General features: G+C 46.1%; 1 protein-coding gene across 2 annotated transcripts in view; it reads right to left on the reverse strand.

Moving 5' to 3' along the window:
- Positions 1-27,742, reverse strand: part of ESF1 (ESF1 nucleolar pre-rRNA processing protein homolog) — a 906,650-nt gene that overhangs the window by 654,186 nt on the left and 224,722 nt on the right. For both annotated transcript variants that reach the window (XM_069608338.1, XM_069608339.1), the window contains exons 7-8: positions 26,564-26,678; positions 25,445-25,616 (exon numbers count right to left, since the gene is read on the reverse strand). In XM_069608338.1, coding sequence (XP_069464439.1) covers positions 25,445-25,616; positions 26,564-26,678 — 287 coding nt within the window. The remainder of the gene's footprint in view (positions 1-25,444; positions 25,617-26,563; positions 26,679-27,742) is intronic.

A 27,742-nucleotide genomic window follows, 5' to 3' on the forward strand; every position in this document is an offset into this window, starting at 1 on the left:
CACAATGCAACAAACATCATAACTGCCGTGAAATTCCCAGACTCCAAATGTGTGGATAGTCTATCAATGGGCATTACAGAAATCGAGTCATTGATGACAAAGGTCCATATATGGTAGTATGGGGAAGTGCCGACCAGACTGGCTGGAGCCTTACCAACAACCGTATGTTGTCGGTACGCCCGTGGGGTGGGACCTGGGTGAATGGAGTGTGTGACGAATACGCCTTCTGTGTTATGGGTGTCTAGTATCTGGTGTTTGAAACAATAACTGAGACAGCCCTGCCCGAAAATGGTATGAATGTAGTGTGTAGTGCTGAATGGCAGAGTACTTGTCCGAATTCACATTCTGTGTTTTGAGTGTCTGGATGGAGAAGAATGGCTAAATGCACCGAGTGCCTGATTGGCTGACTGCCTGAATGCCCTTCTGAGTGATTGGTTGCCTGAGTGTGACCCAGCCGAGTGAATGGGAGATCAACTAGTATATCTGGGGGCCTCTCACTGCTAGAAATCGTTCAGAAGCACAAGTTGATACTTCATGCTTAATCTCGAAGCCGAGCCGGAGGAAGAAGGTGAACCGCTGGTCCCTTCAGTGTAATCTGAAAGCTACTGTGTCTTCAAGAACTGATCCAAGAGAGGACCTGGTAAGGAGACCTCTTCTCGAGCTACGAGGGACCATCGTGCACCAGCTGACCTTTGCGAAAGCTCCCTGGTAGTCAGACCTAGGAAAGGCTGCCAACCAGAGAAGGGGACCACAGAGGAGAACAAAGAAAAGCACTGGACAGCCGTCCACCATCGCCGACTGCCGTTGCCGACCGGAGCCGCCGTGCTCCTGTTTGCCTGAGAACATTTGATCCAAGGACTCCCTTGTTCATCCTCGCCGACCGCTTTCGTCCTGCCGGAGAAAGTCAAGGCCGCTGATGACAAAGGAGAATCCGCCGGTGGGTTTCTGACCACTCGAAGATCTCAGAGACCCTGACAAAGCTACTGAAGCCAGCCGTGGTCACGTCCCGTTCACCAACGCCAGACACCGATGACTCGATGTCCTTGCTGAGCCAAAGTTCTTCACTAACTCGTTGCAGCACCGAACCATCGTCGTCGAGGTGCACTGCACGCCTCCCCTGTTGCAGGACGTTTTCGATCACTCGTCTACGAGCACCACAAGAACCGAAGCTGCTGCCTCAATGACAATGTTCACCCGTTCTTCATCTCGGAACTTCGACGACCCGTGGCTCCCGCTTGAAAGGGAGCACTCTCAAAAAGGGCCCGTCGATTCCCCGACGAAGAACTCTACAATGCAAGGTACATTGGGTTGCAGAACTATAGAAGAAGATAAGACTCTAATAGACAATATATGGACTGGGCTTGTAGTGCATCTTCATTTACAGGTTGCCCAGGGGGGATCCTCATACAGAACTGTGTCAGGTTGATATGCCAATTGTCTAACAAACTTGTCTTCTTCCTAAGTCTATGGTTGATATCGTTTTTCTGTGTTGATTCGTATGCTATATGAACGGAGTACAGTGGATGCATTTTAATGGAATCTGAGTAATATTGGTACCACCACCTAGGACTGTATATATTTACCATTTTAGAATTGTCGGAGCACAAAGTGTATTATCGTGATAGTGAACGTTGAACCTTATTGATATAAAGACTGTGTTTTAATTAATACAGTGTGTGGACATTCCTTTATGGGTGTTTGGGGACTACACTGTACTTAAGAACCAGCCTGCATCACCTCCTGAGAAGCTAGGCCTTGATTGCTCGCCAAGTTTACCAATATAGAGAATCTTGGCTGGGGTCCTCTGTGCCTCTCCTCTGCCGTATAGAGAGCAGGAGTACAGACACCCCCCCCCTCCAGTGCGGTTTCTCTACAATGCTCATGGAACACGCGAGGCTCCAGGCACCTATTTTATGGTGAAAACCAAGAACTGAAAACGTCCGATATCCTATGTTTACAGGAAACATGGATCAGCCAACAACCTACGTGCGATGGTTGCATAACACTTATGAACCCAGCCATCGTTCGAGCCAAGGGTCACCCTTCTGCAGGTCTTTTGACACTAATAAAACATGGGTCAAAGTTGGTAGTTCTGTTATGACTGATTTTGGCAAAAAGGTCTGTGGGAAGTCTTTTTACATCATAAAATGCAACCTCCTAAACTGAGTCACATCCTAGGGGAGGCAGCCAACATTGATTGCCCAATCCAGTTGGTAGAGGCGTGTTTAGCAGACCCTGCCCAGCCATATACTCTGATGATGTCACTATGTTTTATAAATAAGTGACCCTGACAAGACAGACACTCTTCCTGAAGTTCCTGCACGGCGTTCCTGTTCCATTCATCATCCAGATACTAGACCCCACTACAAGGCCAAAGCATTGCTGACCCTACTCCAGGGCCCACTGCAGAACCCAAACAGTGCTGATCCTATTCCCAGCAAGGCCTCAATTCTGAAAACCCACTAATCTCCCATTAAAAAGGGGAAAGCTGATCGGCCACCAGGGGGCGCACGGACGATGATCACCTCCGTGTGAGCTCCTGACCCACGGGCCCCAAAAGTGATTTGAGCCCCCACTTTGGCCCCCCCGTGCCCAACAACAGCTGATTGAGCCGTCAGAATTACCCCCCACCCTTCGAGCGAAAACCCGACAAAAATCGGACCCCCATTCAGGAGAAAAGTCTGTCCGAATGGGCCTCCCCCCCCACCCGCGCGTGCTCCAGCTGAAAGACAGGCCGCGATCACACGCAGCCTGCGGTACTCGGCCCCTCCCTCCATTCCCCCTGTGGAGGGTGCGGACCCCGCTGTGACTCCCTGGACGGCCGCGGCTACATCACCGCACCCGCGCTCTTCGGGGGCCGGACGAGGACCTTCCGGGGGCGCTCCCGCGTGCACTCCCTGTGCGGCCGCCTGCGCGCCTCCGGACACCGGCGCCACGCCGGATAGAGCGAGCCTGCGGAGCGAGTAAGTGCCTACCCCCCTGAAGTGTTCCCAAGCACCGCGCCCGGACCAGGGCCCAATTTCGACCTCAGAGCGCTCTCTACCCGGGGCCCGAACTCGAGTTGCTGGGAGTGGGGTGAGGCCCCCACCCCTCCGCCACCACTGAGAACCAGGAGGCGCTGCACCCGGAGACAGTGCATGGCCCCCCCAAAGGCCTTTCACTAATCACCTTGCCCCATACAACAAAGGCCCCCGGGGCAGGCAACTCACACGCCTGACTCCCTTAGCACCCTGATTCTGAGACCCCCAGAGGAGCCCGCCCAACATAGCAACATAGAGGGTGGCCCCAACTTCCAGACGTAGTTGCTGGCACCGCACGCTCCATCTTGGCCCCATCGCCGGTTCCCACCTCGTTCAACGGCAACCCCACAGACTATAACAACCACCCCCAGCACACGGTGTGCCTCGCCTGCCTCCCAGCTACGAGGGCATCACGTAGTGGAATTGCCCCAGGGTTATCGCCAGCAGAAGCACTCCCTCTCCCAGACATACCCACGAGGGCAGACTCACTGGATACCCCCTCCTCCCCACAGAGGCACAACTCCCTCAAGAGAACGGCACAGGCTGACCCCCCCCCCCCGGAGGACAGCAATACTCCTACAATCAAGAAATTCCTCCCACCCGCCAAGTGAAGTACCCTGGGAGAGCGCCACCTTGACCTCCCACCTCAACTCTCCCAACCAGAACTACCCAAGCAAAACCCTCGGAATCCATCATCTAAGGCCACAGTTCACACGGCAACGATCTCAAACTTGCACCAAGGCTACACAGAGGGTTGGGCCCCCACTCCTGGGGCATGTGCCCTCCTCTGGGAAAGCATCAAGCGCTTGCCCGACCAGGACACGGATAGCCGGACCAACAACAGAGAGTAGCGGGATACCCCAATGTGCGCACCTCTTCACTCCGACTAAAGCCACGACCCCCACAACAGGGGCTTCACCTCACGCAACCTCCCTGGAGCCTCTACACAAGCCTGCACCGTTAGCCCTTGACACAGCACCGGGCCCACCGAAAGAAACTGACCTGAACGGAGGGTAGAGCCCCTGGACTCAGGGCGTGTGCCTCCTCCCATCAAAGGCCTCCCGATCTAAGGGACACCCCACCGGCATCCCACAACGAAGCTCACGTGCCACCTGGTACACCAGTGCAGGGGATAGGGCCTCCACTCCCGGGGCGTGTGCCTCCTCGCATGCAAGTACCTTATGAACGTTAAAAGCAAATTAGCCAAATACGCCTATACCCCGCTGCCCCAGGCTCCTGAACCAAGAACGATAATGTCGCTAGATGCCTCGGAGACGGGAGCGGCAGCAACCAAGGGAGACATTGCCGCCCTTCTCAGTGAAATCCGGAACATGGGGGCCAATCTCGGCGGCAAAATGGACAAGATGACCCAGAGGGTGGACAATATTGAGGAGCGGCTAGAGGGAGTCGAGAATAATCAAGCCTCAATCGACAAGCCCAAATGGACACATAGAGAAGAGGGAGGACAAAATTCGCCTTAAGATAGATGATTTGGAAAATAGAGAGAAGAAACAACCTACGGTTTTTTGGGATTCCGGAGCGCGAAGGAGAAACGGAAGAAGACCTCAAACAAACAATTGCATGACATTGTCAAAATTCTAACGGCAGACAAAGACATCGATGAACTCAAGACCGAGAGGATACACAGAGCCGGCGGCCCCCGAGATCGGTCCTTGCCAGATTCCACAGGTATCAGGACAGAACAAGGATACTCGCTAAAGCCAGGACCGGGGGCACCCTCACTCTTGGGGTGCCCAAATCACCATCTTTCAGGACCTATCCTCGCTCACATTGGCCCTACGCCGTCTCTGTAGCCCCCTCACGAGATGGCTTAAAGAACAAGGCACAAGATACAGATGGGTTATCCCTTTTCCCTTGCATTTGAGCATGGTAGCAGGAAGATACTACTCCGCTCTGAGGAAGAAATCCGAAAATGCATCGCAGACCTCCTTGGGACGGCCCCCGGGGGAGGGAACGCAGGACGCCCCTGCACAGGACAGCTCGAGATGGGAACTCCAGGGCCCGAGAAGGAAAAGAGTAAAGGGATCCAGGAAAAACAGGCAACCCAACAACACGCCTGACAACAAGTGATACTGTTCGCCCAAGTCCTGTATTCCTGCGATGTTCACCTCGAGAGTTTCTGTAAGAGGATCTACTTATACTCCGGATCTCGGCACTCCCTTGTTACTGGTTACATCTCATGGCACGTGAACTGCCCGGAGCACAAGCACAAGCTGCCGATGAACGAAGACTCCGGAAACCGCATGTATCACTATATACGCTACTATACAGTAAAAGTTGTTGTTGTTTAACATAATGTTGTTTCTTACAAAGTTTCACATAAGGGGGGGCCGGGGGCTCAAAAAAGTTATGTCATCTCGGACGCCACCACAAAACACAGACCCTCACTGAAAGAACGAAGAGCAACGAGACAAGACAGAGGGCAACGGGTATGATCTTAAATACCCTGAAGGGAAGGGTGGGGGAGGGAGGCTTTCAGAGGCACTTACTTGATCACTTCCTTCACGGCGACTTCCCGCGACGAGCGACGCAACATGATGAGCGAATTCAAAGAACACACCTCTGATCGACGGACATGATAATCGCAGTGAGAGGCATAGTACACTCAAAATTGGCACATTGAACGTTAAGGGATTAAATTCTCCCACCAAGAGATCCCTAGTCTACAGAGAGTTTAAGAGAGCGAAACTTGACATCCTCTTCCTACAAGAAACCCGATACAACAAAGAAGACGAGAGGAAAATTCTAGGCACCAAAACTGGCATCGAATACTGAGGCTCCGGCCCCCTCAAGAAAGCTGGAGTCGGCATCTTAATCAACAGAGCAGTCCGGTTCAAACACCTTAAAACCTGGACTGACGTGAGTGGTAGAGCACTCGTGCTTGTCGGTAAAATACAGGACACCATTCTTATGCTCGCATCCATATATGCGCCCAACGCCGGTCAGTCCAGGCTTCTCCAACAAACAGTCCCCAAGGTCATGATTGAAGCAGAGGGCGAAGTGATCCTGGGAGGCGACTTGAACTCATGGATGAATCCAGACTTAGATAGACAAGCAGGTAACCCACTTACAGCCCCCCCAGCTGGTCCTGGTCGCTCTCAGGTCTCGGAAATGATGGAAGCCTACAACCTCAAGGACGCATGGAGACACATGAACCCGAATTCAACAGGCTTCACTTTCTACTCCGCACCACACGCGACGTTCACCAGAATAGACTACATTTACCTCACCCCTCAACTCACCGAGGCGATGGCCGAATCCAACATATCTCCTGTAACATGGTCTGATCACGACATGGTCACAGTTACTGTTGACCGGATGGCTCTCCCCTGGAGGAGCTCTGAATGGCGATGCAACCAGACACTCTTCAAAGAACGGATTTTTCGAGATCAGCTGGAGCAGGACATCACTCACTACTTTGAACAAAATAACACAGACGAGACCTCTGTAAATACTGTATGGGAGGCAGGTAAAGCCACCTGGAGAGGACAACTCATCAAGGTGGGGGTCACCAAGAAAAGAGAATGCCAACTCATAGAAAATAGACTCCGAAAAGACATTTCTCAGCTTGACCTCATTGCCCGATCCTCAGCCCCTGACAGACTACAGAACATAGAACAAGCCAACACAAGAGGGAAGAACTTCGGCAACTAGAAACTGGTAGCATTGTGTACAAACTCCAACGCCTCAAGCATAAACAATATGAACATGGAGACAAGGCAGGTGCCTTACTAGCCGCAAGACTCTGAGGGCAACGCAAAGACCAATGGGTCCCAACAATACACAATGATGAAACAACGCATGACCATCGTCCTCTCAATATCCCGGAAGTCTTCGCCGACTTCTACGAAAAGCTGTATACTTCCGAAGCCGCCCCACATCCAGAGGCGATCAACGAATATATGGACAAAGTGTCCCTCCCGTCCCTCCCCCTGGACGTGGCGCAAACCATAGACGCCCCGATCACGGGCGAAGAGATTGAAGAGGCGATCAAAAGACTTCCCGCGGGGAAAGCCCCTGGTAATGACAGCTACACAGCAGGCTTCTACAAAACTTTTAAGGGTGCCCTCCTCCCATTCCTGGTCGAGCTCTTTAATAATATACTTCAATCGGGCGTCGCACCGGAAACCTTTTCAGAAGCATTAATAAATGTCATACCCAAGGAAGGCAAGGATCACACCCTGTGCGCCTCCTACCGTCCAATTTCCCTCTTAAACATTGAAGCGAAGATTTACACGAGAGTCCTTACTGCACGCCTAGAATCTCACATGCCAGCAATAATCCACAATGACCAGGTGGGTTTCATCCTTGGGAGGCAAGGTGCGGACTCTACCCGGAAGACCCTCCACCTCATACACAAGGCTAGGAAAATGCCAAACATGCCTGCACTATTTTCGATTGACGCTGAGAAGGCATTTGACAGGGTGGAGTGGCACTTCCTAGAAGCCACGTGATGAAAATAGGTCTGGGACCCGCTCTCCGATGAGGGATCAAAGCCGTCTACACGGCGCCACGTGCATCGGTAGCAGTAAACTCCCAATACTCCCGTTGGTTCCCCCTTAGCAGAGGAACGAGACAAGGATGCCCTCTCTCGGCAATTCTCTTTGCGCTTTCGCTGGAACCCCTCGCCCAGACACTCTGAGCAGACCCTGCTGTAGAGGGACTTCGAGTAAACGACAGAGAGTACAAGCTCGCCCTGTACGCAGACGACATCCTGCTTTACGTACTAAATCTGATGTCATTGATTCCCCGAGCGATTCGCCTGATAGAAGAATATGGCACACTCTCAGGCTTCAAAATAAATAAAACCAAATCGACCCTCTTCTTGCTCCACGAACCCTCCCCAGACCACCAAGCGGACCTGGAGACTCTAGGACTAATCATCGGCGGTCCAACACTGAGATACCTGGGGATCAACTTAACAAGGGATCTCGAACACCTGTACGTGGCAAACTTTCCCCTACTCCTCGATGCCCTCAGAGCTGACCTTGCAAAAACGGAAACCTCGTACGATCTCCTGGATGGGACGCCTAAATGCCATTAAGATGGTGAGCCTCCCACGCTTCCTGTACCCCTTCCAGGTTCTTCCCATCACAATCCCGGAACAATTCTTCAAAAACGTCAAGTAAGCCATATTAGACTTCCTTTGGAATCAGAAAAAACCTAGAATTTCATATGAAACCCTGATACTACCAAAAGAGCACGGGGGAGTAGGTCTACCGGACATAGAACGATACTACCAGGCGACTCGGCTCAGGATCCTGATTCCACACCTGCGTGACAGAAGGGACCTCCAATGGATCCAATTAGACAATGATAATCTGACCCCTGTTACCCTCGCTCAGTGGTTATGGGTCCCCAGGCCAAAACTGACGAGAAGATTGCGCAACCACCCAATACTGGGGATGCTGTAAAACATATGGAAGGAGGGGAAGGGAATGTCCGTAGTCACCACGTGGCCCTCTCCTCTGAGCCATCTCTGGTCCCCCGGGATCAGAAAGGAGATCCCCGAACACGCAAGATACCAGACCTGGTTCGACGCTGGACTTGAGAGAGTAGGCCAGCTGTGGAGGAACGGAAAATTCATTCCAATTACAGACCTTGAGGAGGCCCTCCAGCTACATCCGATCCCAGTCTTTCTGTACCTCCGATTGAAAGGCGTATTATCCAGGAAGGAGTGGGAGGCCAAAACACAGAGGGAGCTCACGCCTTTCGAGACAATTTTGGACACGACCACCACAAATAAGCATGCATGTACAGCGCCCTGATCTCCAAGGATCAACCCTTGAGGTCCCGCCTGAAAGAGAGATGGGGAAAAAGACTTCGGTAGAGAATTTGACCAACAGGCCTGGGACAGAATGTGTGAAACTCCATCGAAAGTGTCAATCGCAGCCCAATATAAGCTACACGCAACAAAGTTTCTCCATAGATGGCAGTATGACCCACGCCGGATATCCAAAATGTTTCAGTCTTCCAGCCCCAGATGTTGGCGTCAATGTGGCGTGGAAGCCGATTACTGGCACATGTGGTGGGGCTGCCCCAAGGCCCACATCTACTGGCAGGAAGTCCTGGGATGGATCAAACAGCTAGACGGCATAGAAAGGGAACCGTCCCCCCTTCTGATCCTTTTCGGTCTAGAAGAAGACGACGATGAGTTGATTAGAATTAGAGGACTGGTATCCCCCCTACTACTCGCTGCTAGAGCGAGCATAGTCATCAAATGGAAGTCCTTACACCTCCCGACTAAAAAAGACTGGATACGGATTGCAACGAATATCTACACGATGGAAAAAAATCACAGCAGCACTCCATGACAAGGCCGCACGGCATGAGGAGGCCTGGTGCGACTTTGCCAACCAATACATTTCGGGCTCAGTGAGGAACGACCCAACGCATCAGCAAAATCAAGCAACATTCAGCCCTGACCCGGATGGAAGACCATAGGATACGCCGCCAATTTTACATGCCTGTCACACACCTACACTATGCATCCAAAGAACCCCAATTCAAACGTCAATCAGCGCCAAACATCAAGTCGCTCTCTACAAATCACCACAACAAACGCTGAAGTCCCGGAAGTTGTAGTTGCAAGATGAAGGGGTGGGTGGGAGGGGGTAATGGGTTCAAATGTCCCCCCAAGAGGGGGAGACGAGTATTCGATGTTAAAAGTCTATTCAGGTGGTAAGGACATTGTTTCTTGGTGTTACTATGTGAATACAACATGCACCCACCTGTAGGTTTACTACTGATGTTTAAAATCAATAAAATTTAAATTTAAAAAAAAAAAAAGGGGGGAAAGCTGTGGAACCTTTTGCATCCTGAACCAGCCTGGCTTGCTGCCCACTAACTGCATGCCCGCTGCCATGCTGCCATCCAGCTGACCTTTAGTATCCAGTGACCATAATTGCCATTCCAGTCCTTGCCATCCGGTGACAAGAACTGGCCAGCTGTTTGCCAGGCGCGCTGCCGTGTAGTGACCAGAACCTGTTGACGGTCCAAAAATCCCAAAACCAAAAGTGGACTGCGAGTATAAATCACCAGCCCATAGAAATCCATTGTATATCTTGTCTTGCCTTTGTCCTTATCCCACTCTCTAAGCCATCCTATCCTTATAACTTCTAAAACTGTCAGAATTATCTACCCTGCCCTTGATTTCTAGTGTTAGCACCATCTCTTTTCCATTTTCTCATATGTAATCCTAAACCCTTAGTCAGATTTCGAGTGATCGGACTGGTTTCTGCCAGGGTTGGGAGCTGGGGTGGCGGGGTTGAAGTCGCGAATCAACCTTGGCTCTTACTGTGTCCATCTTTGGTGGCCTAGCATGAATACTCTAGTGTAAAGTAAAACTGTTCTTGTCACAACTGATTTCCTTTCTTATTTCACGGCTTCATTTTACTCAAAAGTGCACCTTTTTATATCTTGTATAACTCCTCCAATTTACCAGCTAGAGACTTACTTTCACTTCCAGAGTATCCCTGTGATAAACATCTATCCCTCAGCCCAAAAACTGCAGTAATTTAAGGCGGGAATTGAAAGAATGCAACTTTTATACGTGTCATTTTGCTGCAATCTGTTTTAAACGTTCCACTCATTTTCGAACTGTATGTTTTTGATAATCCATTCTTTGTGATTGTTAGTGTCTTTGCATTGTTGCTTTAGTGAGGAATTATATTTGCTTCAAGGTTTTTAACACACATTCATTATTTATTTGTCAATTTCCGAGTGTCATTTATAACATTACAAGGGGTTTAAAATCAGTTTTACTCTTTTATTTGGGAGGGAAGGTCAGATTTGGATTCCGTTTCCTGTTTCTTGTTGATTCTGTTTATCCACTCAGAATTGATTATTTGTGGGTTGAGGGAACATTGCAGGGGGAAATTCTAACTTGGGTTCTATCTTTCCTAAACCAAAAAGTGCTCCTATTCCGCTGTGCTGTGTACATGTTCCACTAGAAGGTTAAACCCAGTGCTTTGCTCATATTCTCATTGTAATTATCACCCCATTGGTGATTGCTGCCCCATATAAAAAACTTGAATTTTAAAATAAATAAATAAATATTTATTACATTAGACCAACCAGCCTGGTTCAAGGTCCATTGTTACCCAGGGTATTTGAAAAGGGGGTGTGATATGAGTGGTGTACCAGCTCAAAATTGAATCTGCATAAAATAAGGAGAAAAGCATCTCAATTGCGCGCTACATACTAGGTCGAGACCAAGGTGTGTGTGTGTCGCTTGATTGAAATCCTTAACACTCCTCAGGACAAGAACATCCTGTAGCCTACCTGTCTAAGACCTTTACCACCTCTGAAATCAACTATACAGTACTAGAGAAGGAATTATTGGCAATAAAACAGGCTTTTCAGAAGTGGAGACATCTGCTTTTGGGGTCTCCGCACACTATTGAGGTACGTACTGATCATCAGAATCTCAAGAGTCTCCAGTACGCTGAGACGCGAAATAGCAGATCGGCACATTTCTTCTCCCCCTCTGATATAATCTTTATCATCCCAGGGAAATCCAATTTATAGGCAGACGCTTTATCACAGAAGATTTCAGATCGTGGACCAGGTTTTCAGTCAGAAAATCTGTTTCCACGTGCCTCCTTTATCGCAGTTAATTACTTTCTTCATTCAATATCCCTGAAGACCCATGAACTCATGGACACCATTGGACACGTCGCAGATAGGCATGGGTTGCCCTTTGAAGGAGGATGTTCTTATCAAGGTAATCGAGTATTGGTCCCCTCCACTTAACTTCAGGCGGAAGTAATGCGCATGTGTCATGATTCTTTGGTTGTGGGACATAGGGGTATCACCAGCTCTCTGGAGTTGGTATTGAGACATTTCTGCTGGGAGACAGTGCGAAAGGACGTATCCGACTATGTTTCGGCTTGTACCATCTGTCTTCAAACTAAATTTCCATGCAAAACTCCTTTGGGTAAACTAGCTGTTTTCCAGATACCTACCCGTCCCTGGCAATTGATGTCCATCAAATTAATCATTGACTTACCTTCTTCTAAAGGGTACACCACTATCATGGGAACAATCGACTACTTTACCAAACTGGCTCATTTCCTTGACCTCCCTGCAGCTCCCACCGCACCTCAGATGGCTAGACATTTTATTGACAGTATCTTCTTAAGCCATGGTCTACCTGAGGCCATTGTGTCAGACAGAGGACCCCAGAACGTTTCACACTATTCGAAGCAAGTCTGCTTTGCTTTGAACATTAAAAGGGCCTTACGTTCAGGTTATCATCCCCAAACCAACGGGCAGACGGAATGTCTCAATCAAACCATGGAAGGCTATCTTCGCTGTTTAATTTCCGCTGCTCAAGATAACTAGAACAAACTTTTGTCACTGGCTCAATTTGCGTACAACAATGCCTCTCATGCTGCAGTTGGTAATAGTCCCTTTCGGTGAAGCTATGGTTATGATCCATCCTGTTTCTCGTCCTCTCTTCTTAAATGAGCGACATACAACAGGGACATCAAACAGCCAGTGCGGCATTACAAGTAGCACAAGAAAGTGGAAAATGCTATGCGGATAAACATCGTTCCCCCGCGCCAGAGATTACACCTGATGATCCTGTTTGGCTGGCCTCTCGGTTCCTCCCAGGCATCTGGTTCTGCTCAAGCTATCTCCAAAATTCTTTGGTCCCTTCAAGGAGCTTGGGGCGATGGGCCCTTTGGCTTTCTGATTACAACTTTCACCTTCTTGGGCCAGGATTCATCGTGTTCCATGTCTCACAGCTCAAGTCTCATGTGCAGGATCGGTTTGGTCGTGCTGCCGCTGCATGTCCTCCCCCACAGTTGACTTATCTGGTCCTGAGTTCGAGGTCTCCGGTATTTGTGACTCCCGCCATCATCGTGGGCGACTCCAGTATCTAGTAGACTGGAAAGGCTATTTTGTGGCTGACCGTTCGTGGGAGCCTGCTTTCGCTTTTCATGCCCCTCGTCTTGTCTGACAATTCCGCCACTTTCACCCGGGCAAGCCTGGCGGCACTACTCTTGGTAGGGGGCATACTGTCACGACACGTGTGCAAAGCTGTTCTCTTTGGCATCGTTGGAAGTTGCTGTATCTTTCTGTACTTTCTTCTCCCAAAATGGTGGCCAAACCGCCTGGGCACTTTGCAGTTGTTTCATGCTCTGGGGTTCAACAACTTCTGACGTCATTACACCTCACTCCTGGATACAGATTTAGATGGTGCCGACCCAAGTGTCGGTGCGTCGCTACTGTTTATCAGACGCTCCGTAAGTACGCTACTCTCTATCTGCTCTATTTCAAGAGTTTCTTACCTTCTTCTCAAACTTTCTTTCTCTTCTTTTCCCTTGTCAGACGTCTTGCGGATCTCTACCAACGACTCTCGTTACAACCCAAACCCTTCCATAAACGCTTTGGTAGTTCCCCCACCTGAATCACTCAGGTATTTTCCATTTCCCGCTTACCAATCTTGTGCCGGCGGTCTGAGCTTAGTCCTCTAACTCCCTCATTTTGTTTCTCAGCATCCAATCCGGAATACCTCTGAAGAACGTATCCTTCAGCTGATCTTAGGAACCAGGTGCACTGCATCAGGAGAGACGACATCACAAGGCAGACCCTCTCTCTTGCCGCCTAATATCAGCTCCTGCAGGGTTGTTTTTTTTTTCCCCAGATGGTTTCCCTAGTGCTTCAAGTATTTCCCCTTCGTATCATTAGGAAGTGGAGGTATTCAGAGTCTCAGGGCGACACCTTCAATTACCAACCTTCTTGCTGCACACACAAGGTTAGTCATTTATTTAAACTTGTGTGATTTATAACAATATTGCTTTGCTCGTGGAAAAATTGCTCCTGGTTTAAGCTTGGTTTTAACTGCTCCTACTCCTTTCAATAGACCCACATCATCTGGACTGGTCCATAAAATATTTTAAATATTTGGCACTTTTTCTGAATGTTCCTGGAAAAATGATGGTTCCTTTTTTTTTTTTTTTTTTTTGTGTTTAATCATTAAGATTTTTTACAAAGTGATCATGTTGAGAAACAGATTCTCTTTCTCACGGATTCTTTAAGCAAAAGAGAAGTATTTTTAGTTGCTAGGTGTCTGACAAGGGGGGTTTTGTGGCAGTAGTACAGAGTTTACATATTTTACGATGTTAAAGGTTGCCAGTTGCCATCGTGTTCTGTCCCCCCCTATTAACTTAGCCCAACAATTTTCTTGGTTGCTTAAAGCAAACTCGCTTAGAATGCCCGGAAGATATGATGATCTTAAACCTCTGGTACTGGGACACTCAAGGATCAGGTGACGAATTGATTCCGTTACTGATTGATAAGTACAAAAACGACATTCTTTTTTCGATGATAAGCCTCTAATGAATAGGATTTCGTTAGTTTGTAAGAAGTTCAATCTCGCTCTCATAATCAGGTCTCTCACTGGTTTTGATGGAAATTTCTTAATGTAAGGCTGCACTTCGTTTAACCTCCTTGTATTTGGTGGCAAGTGCTGGATTAGTTTGTTTTGCGATGCTATTTCTTTAGTTTTGATCCAGTCCAGTTCTTTCAATTTCTTTTGTATTTTTGTTGGATTTACGAACAGAGTTTCTTCGTCGCATTCCACTGATGCTAGATATTCACAATTCCGGGTACACCAGGACCTTTAACATTTTGTTGGTTCCACTTTTAATTTCTCTTAGTATCAAGTTATGAATTGACTGATCTTCTGCCATTCTGCATTTGCGAAGTAGCATCAAGGAATTGATTTTTACTGTCCCTTCCAGAGATAGTAAACTTAGTTCCTGTCTTATCACTGCCATAGAGGTGGAATCTGGCAGGGCTAGTATTGATCTCCAGAATTGTGCTTCAAGTTTCAGCCAAAATGTAGTTGGAAGAGTTGGCATTGCATCTGCCCCATATGTTAATGATGGAACAACCTTTTTTTTGTAAAATTCCAACACAGGCAGCAACGAAAAGCGGCCAAATTTCCTGTTAATGGCTTTGCCTTGCCCAATCAGTTTCTTTACCTTCAGTTTTAAGTGCATCTGCATTGCATTTTCTTTTTTCGAGCTGTCCAAGATCACTCCCAGATATCTAAATTCCGGCACCTTTTCAATTGGTTCTTTCGTCAGGTGCAGTGATATCTTTTCCGATTTTTTGGAGCTAATTGAGATAATCATGAATTTTGTTTTTTTTTTCGTTTATCTCCAAATTGTTTGTCATCATGTATTCCTCCAGACTGTTCAGCTGCCGCTGCAATCCAATTGGAGTGTGATCCATTAAGATTAGATCATCAGCGTATAGCAGTCTATTTATGTGGGCGCTTCCTATTTTGGGCGGAAAGCATTGAGTCGACAAATTTACTTCATGTAGATCACCCAAGAAGGCCAGGAAGAGCGCAGGCGCCAGGGGACAACCCTGCTTGACTCCTCTGGCCGTTGGAATAGCTTTAGAAAGGAGGCCTTGTGGAGTTAACTTCACTTTCATGGTGGTATCTGTGTATAGCGCCTTAATTGGGTCCAAGATATCTTGTGGACATGCCCAGGCTTCCAGTTTTTTCCACAGAAGAATTCGGTCAACACGATCAAAAGCCTGTGTAAGATCAATGAAAATGACAAACAGCCTTGGGCCCCCTTCTAGGACTTTGCTCTTTAGGGCGCTCAGTAACAAAATGTTAGCTGAAGTCCCCAGGTTTTTTTTAAAGCCCGTTTGAAGGTAATCGCTGCACGGAGCTGATTTTGCCCATAAGTTAAATTCCTCCAAGAGAAGGGAACCAAAGACTTTTCCAATGCAGTCCAATAAGGCTATTGGCCTGTAATTTGCCGGGTCGGCTTTGTTCCCTTTTTTGTAGACAGGTACAACAATTGAGGATTTCCATGAGGGTGGGATAGAGTGCAATGTTGCACATCTCTTAAAAATATCACTCAAGAGACTTGCCCACTCCGCTGGAAAGGCTTTAAGATCTATGTTGGTTACGCCGTCTGGACCCGGAGCTCTCAAATTTTTCAATTTCATTATTTGTCTTGTTATTTCTTTTTTGTCATTTAGAGGTCTCCACGCTGTTGGAATGGTCTCTTTAGCTGGTCTTGGCCGTGTTTGCGTCTTCTCAAAAAGCGTTTGGAAGAAATTCACCCATTCTCCCTTCTCCGATGTTTGAGATAAACGCTGGCACAGATGGAGAAGAGGCCGTTTTAAGAGAGACCAAAACTCTCGGGTATTGTTAGCTGTTATTGCAGTTATGATGTTCTCGGCGTCTTGTTGGTATAAGGCCAAACGATGGTTATGAACCCAAATTGTATATTCTCGTTGACCTTCGTTCACTGCCTTGATTGCGAGTCGTGTACCTAGTTTACTGGCTTGTCGTTTCAATTTTTGCATTTCTCTCTTTTTAGTCGCCACTTTTAGGTCATACCTATGAACATGTGATCTTTTGGGATCCTTATTTCCAGTTTTATGGCTGTATACGAGTAGCAATGGAGAATAGTCGATCTGTTTTTCAGAGGTAAGCTCTGACTGGGTGTTATACTTTGACCTGAGGTCACAGATCTCTGCTGCTGATAGCTTCAGTCTTGAGCGTTGATTGTTGATACATAATGGTAATTCCCCCGTAGATTTTACCGTCCTTTTTCTGGGCCACGTTGCACAGAGGAGATTGTGGTCACTTGCTGCTGTTTCGATTACTTCAAATGCCGTCACAACTGATAGCAAGGTTGTGGATATGAAAAAGTAATCTATTGTGGGCCTTGTAGACTCTCTTTTCCAAGTTGGCAAGCGCGAGGGGTCTGGGAAAACACTGTCTATGTTGTGCATTTCTCTAGATTTCATCAATTTGAGCCAAGCCGTACCTCTTTTAGCTGTTGGGCTCATGGAATCGTGGGGTGCTAGCTTGTTTGAATCTTGTATGCACGTGGCGTTGAGATCACCACAAATCATAAGGTAGGGTGCCAAATGGACACCTATGGCTTCGTCAATTGCACTTTCCAGCATTTCCAGCTACTCTAAATCAGTGAGGGTCGCCGGGTTCCAATAGGTGTTTGCAATTATAATTACTGGTGGCTTGCCTTTGTCTCCTTTCTTGATACCCTCTAGGCATATGGCCTTGACCAATAGCAAAGAAGAGTTACTGATCAAGGTTTTTTCCAAAGTGCAGCCACTTCCCTGTCTGCAGGCTATCAGAAGCCCCGAAGATGGTCGTCCCCTTGGTCCTTTTTTTGCTGTAGAGAACGCTATTTCGTAGCCATCCAATGTTGGTGCTTGTGTTATCCACGTTTCTTGGAGGCACAGTAGGTCGTAGTCTGCTAATTTTATAGGTCCTTGTGCTGTCAAATGAGTATGGCCTCTGGTGTTCCATGAGCCTATACGGAAAATTTGCCTGTGTGTTGCTACTTTGTCGTTGACGTCACTCTTTAGATTTTGATCGTTGGATTGCTATCTCTTAGATTCCCTTTGGAGGGCTTTAGGTAGCCAAGACCAAATGCTGTGCGACGATTTTGACTCTAGATTAGGTCCATTGTTGTCTTTGGCTGCCACTTTCTTTATAGTTCTCGTTATCGTAATGACTTTGCTTTTATCACTCCCTCTTCTGGTACTTCTGTTTTCTTGCGTTTCATGCTCTTTATTGTCCACGCTCTTGTCATCCTCTTCTGAGAATTGTACAAAGTGACAATCCTGGATATGTCCACGAAGTACTGTTTCGTTTCTGTCTTTTTGGGCCGGGATCTCTTCCTCTTGGTTTCCAGATTTGGTGGGTGACCTTTTTCCATAACGAGTCCCTCGCTGAGCTGACTTGGAGTTTCTTGTTCTTGATTTAAGCTCCTCGTCGCGCCTAATTTTTGGCATCAAGGCTATCGACCTTGACGAGTCGGCAATGTCATAGTCCATTCCTAACAGCGATTTGGTCTCTTCTTTTAACAGGTTGCGCACCCTTTTGGAAGAGAGGTATAGGTGCGATATGGCCTTTTGATGTATCTTGCTGGGGTCGACAATCAATAGGTCCTCCGTTTTAATAGATCTTAGTTTCGGGATAAAGGCAAAGAGCCTTAAAACTGACCCTCTATTCAGAATCACGTCATCTTCGTTCCCTGGGATCTGTTCCAATTTGATCACCCATCTCTTTTTCTCGGGGTCAGTCTCCTTTATTTTGATGTTCTCCTTTTTTCTTAGAGGCTGATCATTTCCCCTTTTCTTCTCATGCCTCCTGTTTTCACCTGTTACTTTATGCGTGTGATAAATACTTGGCGAAGCTCTGTTAGACCTTTTCCGTTCTCGAGGGTTCTCCTTTTGATGTAATTCCCCGGACTTCCTCCTGATTTCCCTCGGGATAGGTTCTTGTGGTCTCGCCTCTTGCATGCGATTGCAGTATTCTGATGTGCCTTGAGTCCATCCATCCTTCTTAGCTGTCTTCTTACATCGATCTTCCAATGTTAAGAAACCGTCAGCTTTAGTTTTTTCTCTAGGCTCCTTTTTCTGTAAGGCGGTCGCAAGTGTGGGGGATGAAATAGCCTCCCCTCTATTTTCATCCATTATATGTTGGCTTAAGTTCATCATTTCCTTGTCTGCCAGGAAATCTTCTACCGACCTTGGGGAGCCTACAGGTCTAAGAATGACCTTGGGACTTTCAATTTGTGATTCAGTTTCATTCTTCTCATCCATGGTCGGTTTAGGATCACCTTTGTTCGAAGTACAAGCTGTAGATGTAGAGGATCTAGTAGCCTTCGTGATGGGCACTTTTTTAAACATTGGGGCCAATGGAGTTTCATTACCCGCCAGCACAATCGTATTTATACGTTCTTTCGTAATTGCTTTTGTTGTTTTCTCACCGGTAGTTTGATCACGTTGTCCCAATGTTACTTTTCTAGACTTTATTGCACTTAGGTTGTTGTTTGTCGACTCTTCTGTAATACATTCCTTCATATTGCTAATGCACGGGCCCCAGATACTTGAGTTTTTTGTCCACACGTTGTTAGTCTCCTCAGTCAGATCCATTTTTATTTCTGTTTGAGTGCTACTAGATGTTTTAGTTTCCAGGTGTGTCAGATCGCCTTGTGTGGATTTGTCAGAGGAGCGTGATTCTAGCCTACCTGAGAGCAGCGCTGCCTCCAGTTGCTCTCGTGCCAGGATATGAGCCTCCAGGCAGATTAGTTTTTTGTTCATTGTAGTTTGAATGTTAGTGTGGTCATTTAAACTGTCACTGATTGTTTCATATAGCTTTAAGAAGGGATTTAAAGCTATTGTAATTGCTGACATTATCGAAAGCATGTCACCTTTCTTCGTTGGTGTGTCTGGAGGTGACAGGTTTTGTTGGCCATTGCTTCTTGTTTTCTCTTGGAGTTCCTGTATCCTGGGCTGTTTCATCGGTTGGTAGATGCCCTGGCTCCCCACTGCCCCAAAAGAATGTCTTTGAGGATCCTGTGGTCGCACATTTTCATTTATGGTTGAAGAACTTATTGAAGGTAAGTTTACATTTTCTTTACTACTTTTTTGAGGTCTTTGTTGAAGGTTCTCCAAGCTTGCAGGGTCTTTTAAGTTTACTGGGGTCGATGTCCCCTTGTTCGTCACTGACTTTTTCACAGGTGTTGTGTTTGTTCCTGTGTTCATGTTTTTCTCACCAATTCGATCTTCTGTAAGGGGCTTGTCGTTTTGTGCCATGATCGCAACATCTTTTTGACCCTACTGGAGGTGAATTCAAGTTTTCAGGACCTGGGCTTTGGAAGGGTGCTGCTCCTGTCGATCTGTTTTCCTCGCAGCTACGTTTTTCCGTGCGGGACGCTATGGAAGATGAGTCTTTAGGGGCTACGAGTGTGGTAAGATCTTCCTCTGTTGTCTGTGGGCCTGCTTTTGTTTGGGCTGTCGCTTCGCCCCTTGACGGCGTTGCATCGTCGATTTGGCCGGTTGGAGCAGAGCTCAATTTTGATCCCACTTTCTTGCTTGGTGTCAAAGACCTTTCCATTAATTCCTCGGGTCCCATGTTTTCTTCTCCTCTTATAATGTCTGGGGGGTCTACCCGAGGAGTGAAGTTTGTTTGAGGCTCTGGCACATCCGTTCTACGATGTTTCGAATAAGGCCAACAATCCTTAACAGCCTGGAGGATTTCTGCGTCTGAAAGTTCCTCTATCAATGGGCTGTGTGTTTTGTGGGAAGGTTGGAAATATTTTTTTAAATTATATCTTTCATTTCGATCCCCATTTTGCTCTTTGAGCATACTATTGTTTTGGGGCCCCCCGCGGGATGTCGCTCGATTTGGTACTTTTCCTTTTAAATTTCTTTTCGGTGCGGCTTTGTTTTTACTCAAAGAGTTCCTATTAATCTGTGTTTTCTTAGATTTTCCCCTATTTACTGTGTCAACCTGTTGCCTTTTTCATTTAAGGCATTTGTTTCTTTCGACCGCCAGGGAGTCCGGGGGGTCCTAGCTCCTGCTCGCTCTCCGTAGGGTTCACCTGGTCGGCCCTGACCTCACGGGGTATCTGGGGAAGGTGGATCATGGCTTCAATCAAGACTGTTCGTCCTGCAAACTCCTGGATTTGCTTTGAATTTGTAGGAGGGGCCCTCGGGACAAGCTCCTTTCCTTCTTCCCAGTTTATGTTTGGAGGCGGGGCTCTAAGGGGCAGCCCCCCCTCGTTAGCCTCCATGGCCCTCGATGGCGTAAGCTCGTTAATGGGTATTCTATCCCTTCCCTGCACCTCGGGCGGCTTCCGAGATGCATTTGCCTGGGGACGCGGAGTCGAGGCAGAGGAAGCCCCGCCCTCTCCCCCTCGTCCTCCGCTGCTGCCGGCTCCACTCCATACCCCTCCTCTTCTCTCCATACGCCAGTCCCAGTTACTGCCACAACCGTCGCCAAGTTAAGAGCCCCCGGACTGGTGGGCTCTGGGTCGCCAGCCACGCTGGGGGAGGGCAGCGCAGGATTATGCTGATTGGGCATTCTCAGTGCTCTTTCCAACTTGGGGGTCGGGGTAACTGTTTCATATGATTAAAAGGACCTGTTTATTTTGGATTCACTTTACTAATGCTGTTTGGGTTGCTGATGTTACCAACTCACATCTCATTCGAAAGATTAAAGCCTACCCTCCGCCCACGTTGCCAAAAGAGGGAGGTATACCGTTCAGGTTGGGTCTTTATTTATTTATTTATTTATTTATTTATTGCATTTGTTACTCGCCCAAACCCTTAGGTACCACGGCGATGTTACAGACAGCTTAGTTAAAACATTTCTTGGAAATTGCCAGTCGGGCGCAGTGCATGTGAATACAAAATAATCATACATGAAAACTTTAAATGCAGGGCTTAAATACAGTGATATTTCCTGAAGCATGGAAGAGGCTTTTAGTCTTGGTTAAATAGCCACGTTTTCAGAGATTTCTTGAAGCCTGCGAACGTTTGCTCATTTTTGATGGGGAGGGGAAGAGTGTTCCAATATGTGGGTGCGAGATATTGGAAACTACTGCCTCCTGCCTTGGTAGTCTTGTATCGGGGGATGGCTAGGAGTAGTTGACTGTTAGATCTGAGGGTTCTCTTTGATACTTTTTTGGTGATGGCGTGGTTGAGGTAGATGGGGACACATGAGTGGATGCATTTGTATGTGACGCACAGGGCTTTGAATGTGACCCTGGCTTTGATGGGGAGCCAGTGATGGTTTCTTCTAATATTTGAGATATGATCTGACTTCCTTATTCCAAGGGCCGCCCGAAGGGCTTTATTCTGAATAAGCTGTAGTTTGTTTAGATTGGCTTTTGAGGTGCCCAGGTAGAGTACGTTGCAGTAGTCGAGTCTGGATAAGATTAAAGCTCTTGCCAGCGTGATACAGTTAGTGGGTGTCAAGAATTGGCGACTGAGAGCAATAAGTTTAGCGGTGTAGGAAGTAGAGGAGGAAAGGGCGTTAATGTGCTTGGTCATGGTGAGGTTGGCATCAAGGTAGACACCTAGTGTTTTGACTTGTTTGAGTACTGATATGTTTGTGCCATCAATGTTGATGGATGAGTAATCAGGGTGTAAGGCTTCTATTTTGGATTGGGAGCCCACAATGAGAACCTCAGTCTTCTCATCATTGAGGCAGAGGCTGTTTAGTGCCATCCAATTTTGGATTATGGCATATATTTTATTGATAGTGTCGGTGTCTTCAGTGTAATCTCCCGATAAAGGGATGAGGATCTGGGTGTCATCTGCAAAGTTGGTGTAGATGACACCCATGTCGTCTAGCGCTGAGAAGAGGAGTTTAGTGTATGCATTGTATAATGTTGGTGAGAGACAGGACCCTTGGGGGACACCAATGGGTACTATGATTGGGTTGGCGGCTTCTTTACCTATGGCGACCCTGGAGGTGCGGTCAGCAAGAAAAGATTTGATCCAGGTAGTAGCTTCGGTGGAGAAGTTAAAGTCTTTCGCTAGTGTGGCACACAGTTTATTATGGTCTACTAAATCAAACGCTGCGGAGAGATCGAGTAGGAGGAGGATGCAGAGTTTTCCTGAGTCTCTGATGGTATCCATCTGGATTTTTAAGTCAAGGAGCGCCGTTTCTGTGCTATGGTTGGGGCGGAAACCTGATTGCCTCGTGCCAAGGAGGTGGTTTTGTTCGAGGTGAGTTTGGACTTGGTTGTAAGCTAGTTTGTCCAATATTTTGAGGAGAAATGGGACAGTTGTTATTGGCCTGTAATTAGTGGGCACCGTAGGGTCTAGGGTAGGTTTTTTCAGGAGAGGGGTGACCCAGGCTTCTTTGATGCTGGCTGGTACTAGGTTGGCATTGAAGGAAGCGTTCACGAAGTTGGTGATAATAGGGGTGAGGGTGTGGGCACAGGATTTGACTACTGATGCGGGGACAGAATCGCCTCTGCAATTGGAGGCTTTGAGTTTGGCGATGGTGTCAAACACTACGTTTTGGGATACTGGTGTGAACTGGAATGGGGAGCTGGTGAATTCCTGGTGTGGTCGATTTGGATTAAGGAGGGCAGGTTTATCGGCTAGTGATTGTTTTTTAGATGTGATTTTTATTTGGAGTAGTTCAATTTTGGCTGTTAGTGCGTCTTGAATAGTGGTGCACCATTCCTTGCTGGGGATGGTTGGGTTTATGGCTGGGGTGGGGTTTTCCAATTCTTTTAAAATGGCAAATAATTCCTTGGTGTCTGAGGTGGCATTGTTGATCCTATTGTTGTACGCATTAGATTTATAAGTAATAGTAGCTGTTTTATAGGTTTTGTTTATTTCTTGGTAGGCTTTTTCTGCCTCTGCAGTAGGATGCTTTCTGTAGGTATGTTCACGCGCGCGTTTGGTTCTTCTGAGGGCGATAAGATCCTCATTGAACCAGAAGCTAGATCGCTTGTCTGAGCGTTTTGCCTTGGTGGTGAGCGGTGCTATGGCATTAATGGTTTCAGTGAGGCAGTTGTGATATATGTCAGCTAGGAGACAGGGGTTGTCACTAGTGATCGAGGTGGAATCTAGGATTTTTGAAAGAGGAGGCGTGAGGTTTTCTGGCGTGAGTTTGCGGGCGTTTCTAGTTTCATAGGTAATCATGGTTTTAGGTTTCTTTTGTATGGGTTCGGAGGGATTGATAGTAAATACAATATTATGGTGATCGGACCAAGTGAGAGGGGAGATGGCGTCAATGGTTATGGGTGTATTAAGGGAGAGGATCCAGTCAAGGGTCCTGCCTTTGATATGTGTGGGTGCATTAACTAGTTGGCTGAAACCCATGTCCTTCAGGGCGGAATGAAGTGATTCTGCTTTGGCATCTTGGCTATCATTGAAACCTAGGTTGAGGTCACCCAGGATGATGTATTTCGAGCTAGGTTTTATTAGTGGAGCTAATAGCAACGGAATTTCAGTCTCTGGTCTATTGGTTTAGCAGAAGGGTGGGGCTGTGTAGGTATTTTAGTCACTGTTCTTCCCTGTACACCTGCAAAACAGCAGTCATTGTGTCACAGGTGGACTATATGATGGTTTAGATTGATCTAATTAGTGAAAACTGATTGTGTTAAAATTCCCTTTGAGACCCAGAATGCCCCCAGCAATCTTGTAGAATAGTGGCAAAAAATTCTTAATTTATCATGCGTTTTATTGGCCACATTGACAGTAAAGAGGTTTTATTTTATCTCGGACCCTCTCCTTTTTTAATTATATATTTTCATTAGATTTTCTTTAGGACGAAAACAATAAGAACAGACATGCATCAATCAAACAAAGGTAACTTATTAAATCTGCACCATTAAAACAGTGATTGCACATTAAATGAAAAAGCACAGTTCATATGTAGTCAGTCAAATGTATAAAAGCAGAGACAATTACTTGTGTCAATGCCCACGTGAAGTTCATCTCAGTTCGGGAAAGGTAAAAATAGTTTTTTTCTTTCCGTTGAGAATATATCGAGGCACATTTGCTGTAATTATCTCATATTTTTAATGACTTTAATTCAATTGATCCAACACCACCAAGGTCCTCCAGGTCTTTATTTTTCATTTTACCCATGTATTAAGTGCCGCAGCCCACAGGCATCAGGGCACCACACATAAAACGAAACAATGAACACCACACAAAATAAAGCAAAAGAATCAAAAAACAGCAAGGGACGCCACATCAAGGACAGATTCAAATTCCATTATTGTTAATACTTCTCAAACATCAGAGTTTTAAGTCGTTTCCTAAACACTAAAAAGCCAGGTGTTAGCCAGATGTCCGGTGGCAGATCATTCCAAAGAGCAGAACCAAGGTAATGGAAAGACTTCCCCATGCCCCCTTTTTGGCGAGCTCTGGGACAAAAAAGCAGTGCTTGCGAATTAGACCGAAGAAGACGGGTCGATTTATAAGGCTGGATCGCTTCAGCCAAATAACTAGGAGCTTGACCCTGCAGGCATTTGTGTACCATGGAAAGCACTTTAAATTCAGCTATTGCTTTCTCCGTGAGCCAGTGCAAGGCCTTCCTATGGTCAGAAATGCGTTTCCTGCGATTTATTCAGGAAATAGTTTGAACCGCATCATTTTGCACAACTTGCAATTTATTCATGTTTTTAACGGATGTTCCAACAAGCAAGCTGTTACAATTATCCAATTTGGTGAGGACAACTGCTCTTGTAATTGTGGCACAGTTCTTTTCAGACAGATAATGGCAAATCTGCCAAAGCAACCTTAAATGAAAGCTTGAGGAACTCTAATATTAACCAAGAAAAGACACGGGGAAAAGAAAGGAAATTTAGGATTTTGGTATCATAGATATACACACACATTGCCCTTAAGACAAACATACTCAAATTGGTGGGGTGTGAAATGTCTGTCCCCGATTGCCACGACTTCAAATTCCTTTGTCTGTGGCACTTAAAGTGTTGGCCCATAGGTAAGGGCCCCCAGTGGGTGTGGTTAAGGTGGAGAAAAGTAGCAAAGCAAAAGGTTAAAACTAATTTCTTTCATCAGACAAAGTGTGCGTTAGCGACATACAACAATAACAAACCAAATACCTTGGTGCTCTTGTTGAACTTCCTCTTCCTCCTCCTCCTCTTCTTCTTCTTCTTCACTTGATGAGGCCAAATACGCCTGGAAATCCATGTCAAGAATTTCATCTTTTTTAAATGTTCTGTTTAGTGAACTGAGCCGATCGTTATCAGTTTCATCCCAGGTTATTTCAACCTTCTGGGAACAAAAAGGGAACAGAAGGAGTCACTTGTAATTATGCCGTAAGTGAACTAGATATTAACCTTTTTATCCAATTTCAAATATGGTTTAATCAAAAGCAACATTAGGCCACCTTTGAGCTATCTATATTAGCTGTGTTTCAGCTTCTCGCAGCACATTCACTGTAATTTTCAACCTGGCTTGAAATGAAAAATAGACATTTGAAATCAGTCATGCAAAAGAGAAATGTACTTGAAGCTCTAGGACTCCATCATGGTGTACCTTCACAATATATCTGTGTGTGTTAGTGAGTTTCCAGGGACACATTTCGAAGTGCAAACAAACTTTATCAGAATTAAAAAGAAGCCAATTTTCAGTGAGCACTCAACACACCTTTTTTATATTTTTGAAAATAACATGCTTCATTTGTTTTCACATGTTTTGGAGCACCAAAACACACAAATAGATTAAAACTGGAAAGCACCCATGTATGTACAACTCAGTGTCTTTAAGAGAGTTGATCTTCAAGGATCCCCATAATACAAAGATGTGTCAGTTAGGCCAAATTTGGTTTTGAAGCAACAAAGAAATAATACCATATTATGAGTAAGTCTATAAACACCTATAGACACAATCACCATGAAGCAAGATTTGTGTTACATTCTGAGATAGAATAATTCTAAAACAAACCCATAAACTGGCAGGAAGACCACATAATGCTTATGAATGTATACAACAAATGCACATGCAGGCCACATCATGCAGTTTTATTTTCACAAACTGTCGCGGATATCCCCAAAAATGCAATACTTTTTTAGGCCAAAAACGTTTCCATAAACTCTACTTAGTCATTTATGTATTTTGTCAGAAAAAAGACTGGTTTCAGTTTCATTGGTGGTGGGATTTCATTTTCTTCAAATATTGCCAATATACGTTTTACTGCATGCTATTTAATTAAAAAATACCTTGGATGTTGCCATTGCTGCAGACGTGAAATACTTTGGTTTATATACAGTGAAGTCCACATCTGTAGCAACGTCCTTTGGCTCATCATCAAACGTGACACCATCCGGAATAAATCTGAAAAGGAAGAGAAGAAAATGTGGTTGTCTATTTCCAGCTGACCAGAGCATTTTTTTCTAAATATTCACCAAACAACTGCCTATAGTTGGACACGGTACGGTAGGAATATTTTAAATGGGACCTTCACTAATCAGGTTCTCTGTGAAAGGGCTGTATCGCTCTGCTTCAAACAAAACTAAAAGGGCAACACTTTTCCAACACCATTGTGATTAAATGGAAATGCAGAAAAAAGCCTTCATGCTTTTAAGGGTTATTATTTCCAAAGCTCTCTGGTGAAGGGTTTGAAAACATAGTCTATGGGTAAGGAAGAGCAACCACAAAAGATATTCCAAACTATCTCTATTGATAGACGTATCCAAGCAGTCTTGGTTTCACCCAAGGGCGAGCAGAATGCTGGTGGATAGATACATTGATTGTGTCGTTGTACAACACACAGGCCTTGGTCTTATCTTCTATCACTTCTTCATTTGGTCTCTCGCGCCACTTCTTTTCATTTTCTTCTTTTGCAGAGTCTCTTTCTGCTTCTTTATTTTTTGATTATTCATGGATGTCATACAACTATCGCCATTGTAATCCCTCCAAGACTGATGTTATTTTTGTGAGTCTAAGCTCCCTCTTTCTCTACACATTTACAACGTTGCTCGAACGTGCCATTTTCAATTGTTTAACATTGGAAAGCACGCCCGGTTATATGTTTTTATGCCAGAAAACATTTAATTACTGCTCTAGATTTTTCTATCTTGATTACAACTATGCTGCTCTTCTTTGTCTTCCTGATTATCAACTGGCTCTTCTGTATTCTGTTTACAACACCCCTATTCTGCTATTGCTTGGTATCTATCCTTGTGAATCTGTGTACCCTGTTCTGCCCTCTCTTTGATGGCTGCCCTTAGAATTACGCGTACTAGGCAACTTTTTAGGTATGGATTTTAAATGTCTTTATGGTCTGCTTCCCCATCTTTGTGCTTTGATTTCTTTTTATTCTCCTTCTCGCAACCGCAGATCACAAGCCCAGTTTCTCTAATCTGTTCCTCAACCTCCCTGCACTGAATCCTATTTCC

The sequence above is a fragment of the Ambystoma mexicanum genome, chromosome 4q (genome assembly GCF_040938575.1).
Source record: "Ambystoma mexicanum isolate Mex_15411 chromosome 4q, UKY_AmexF1_1, whole genome shotgun sequence".
Classification (NCBI taxonomy): Eukaryota; Metazoa; Chordata; class Amphibia; order Caudata; family Ambystomatidae; genus Ambystoma; species Ambystoma mexicanum.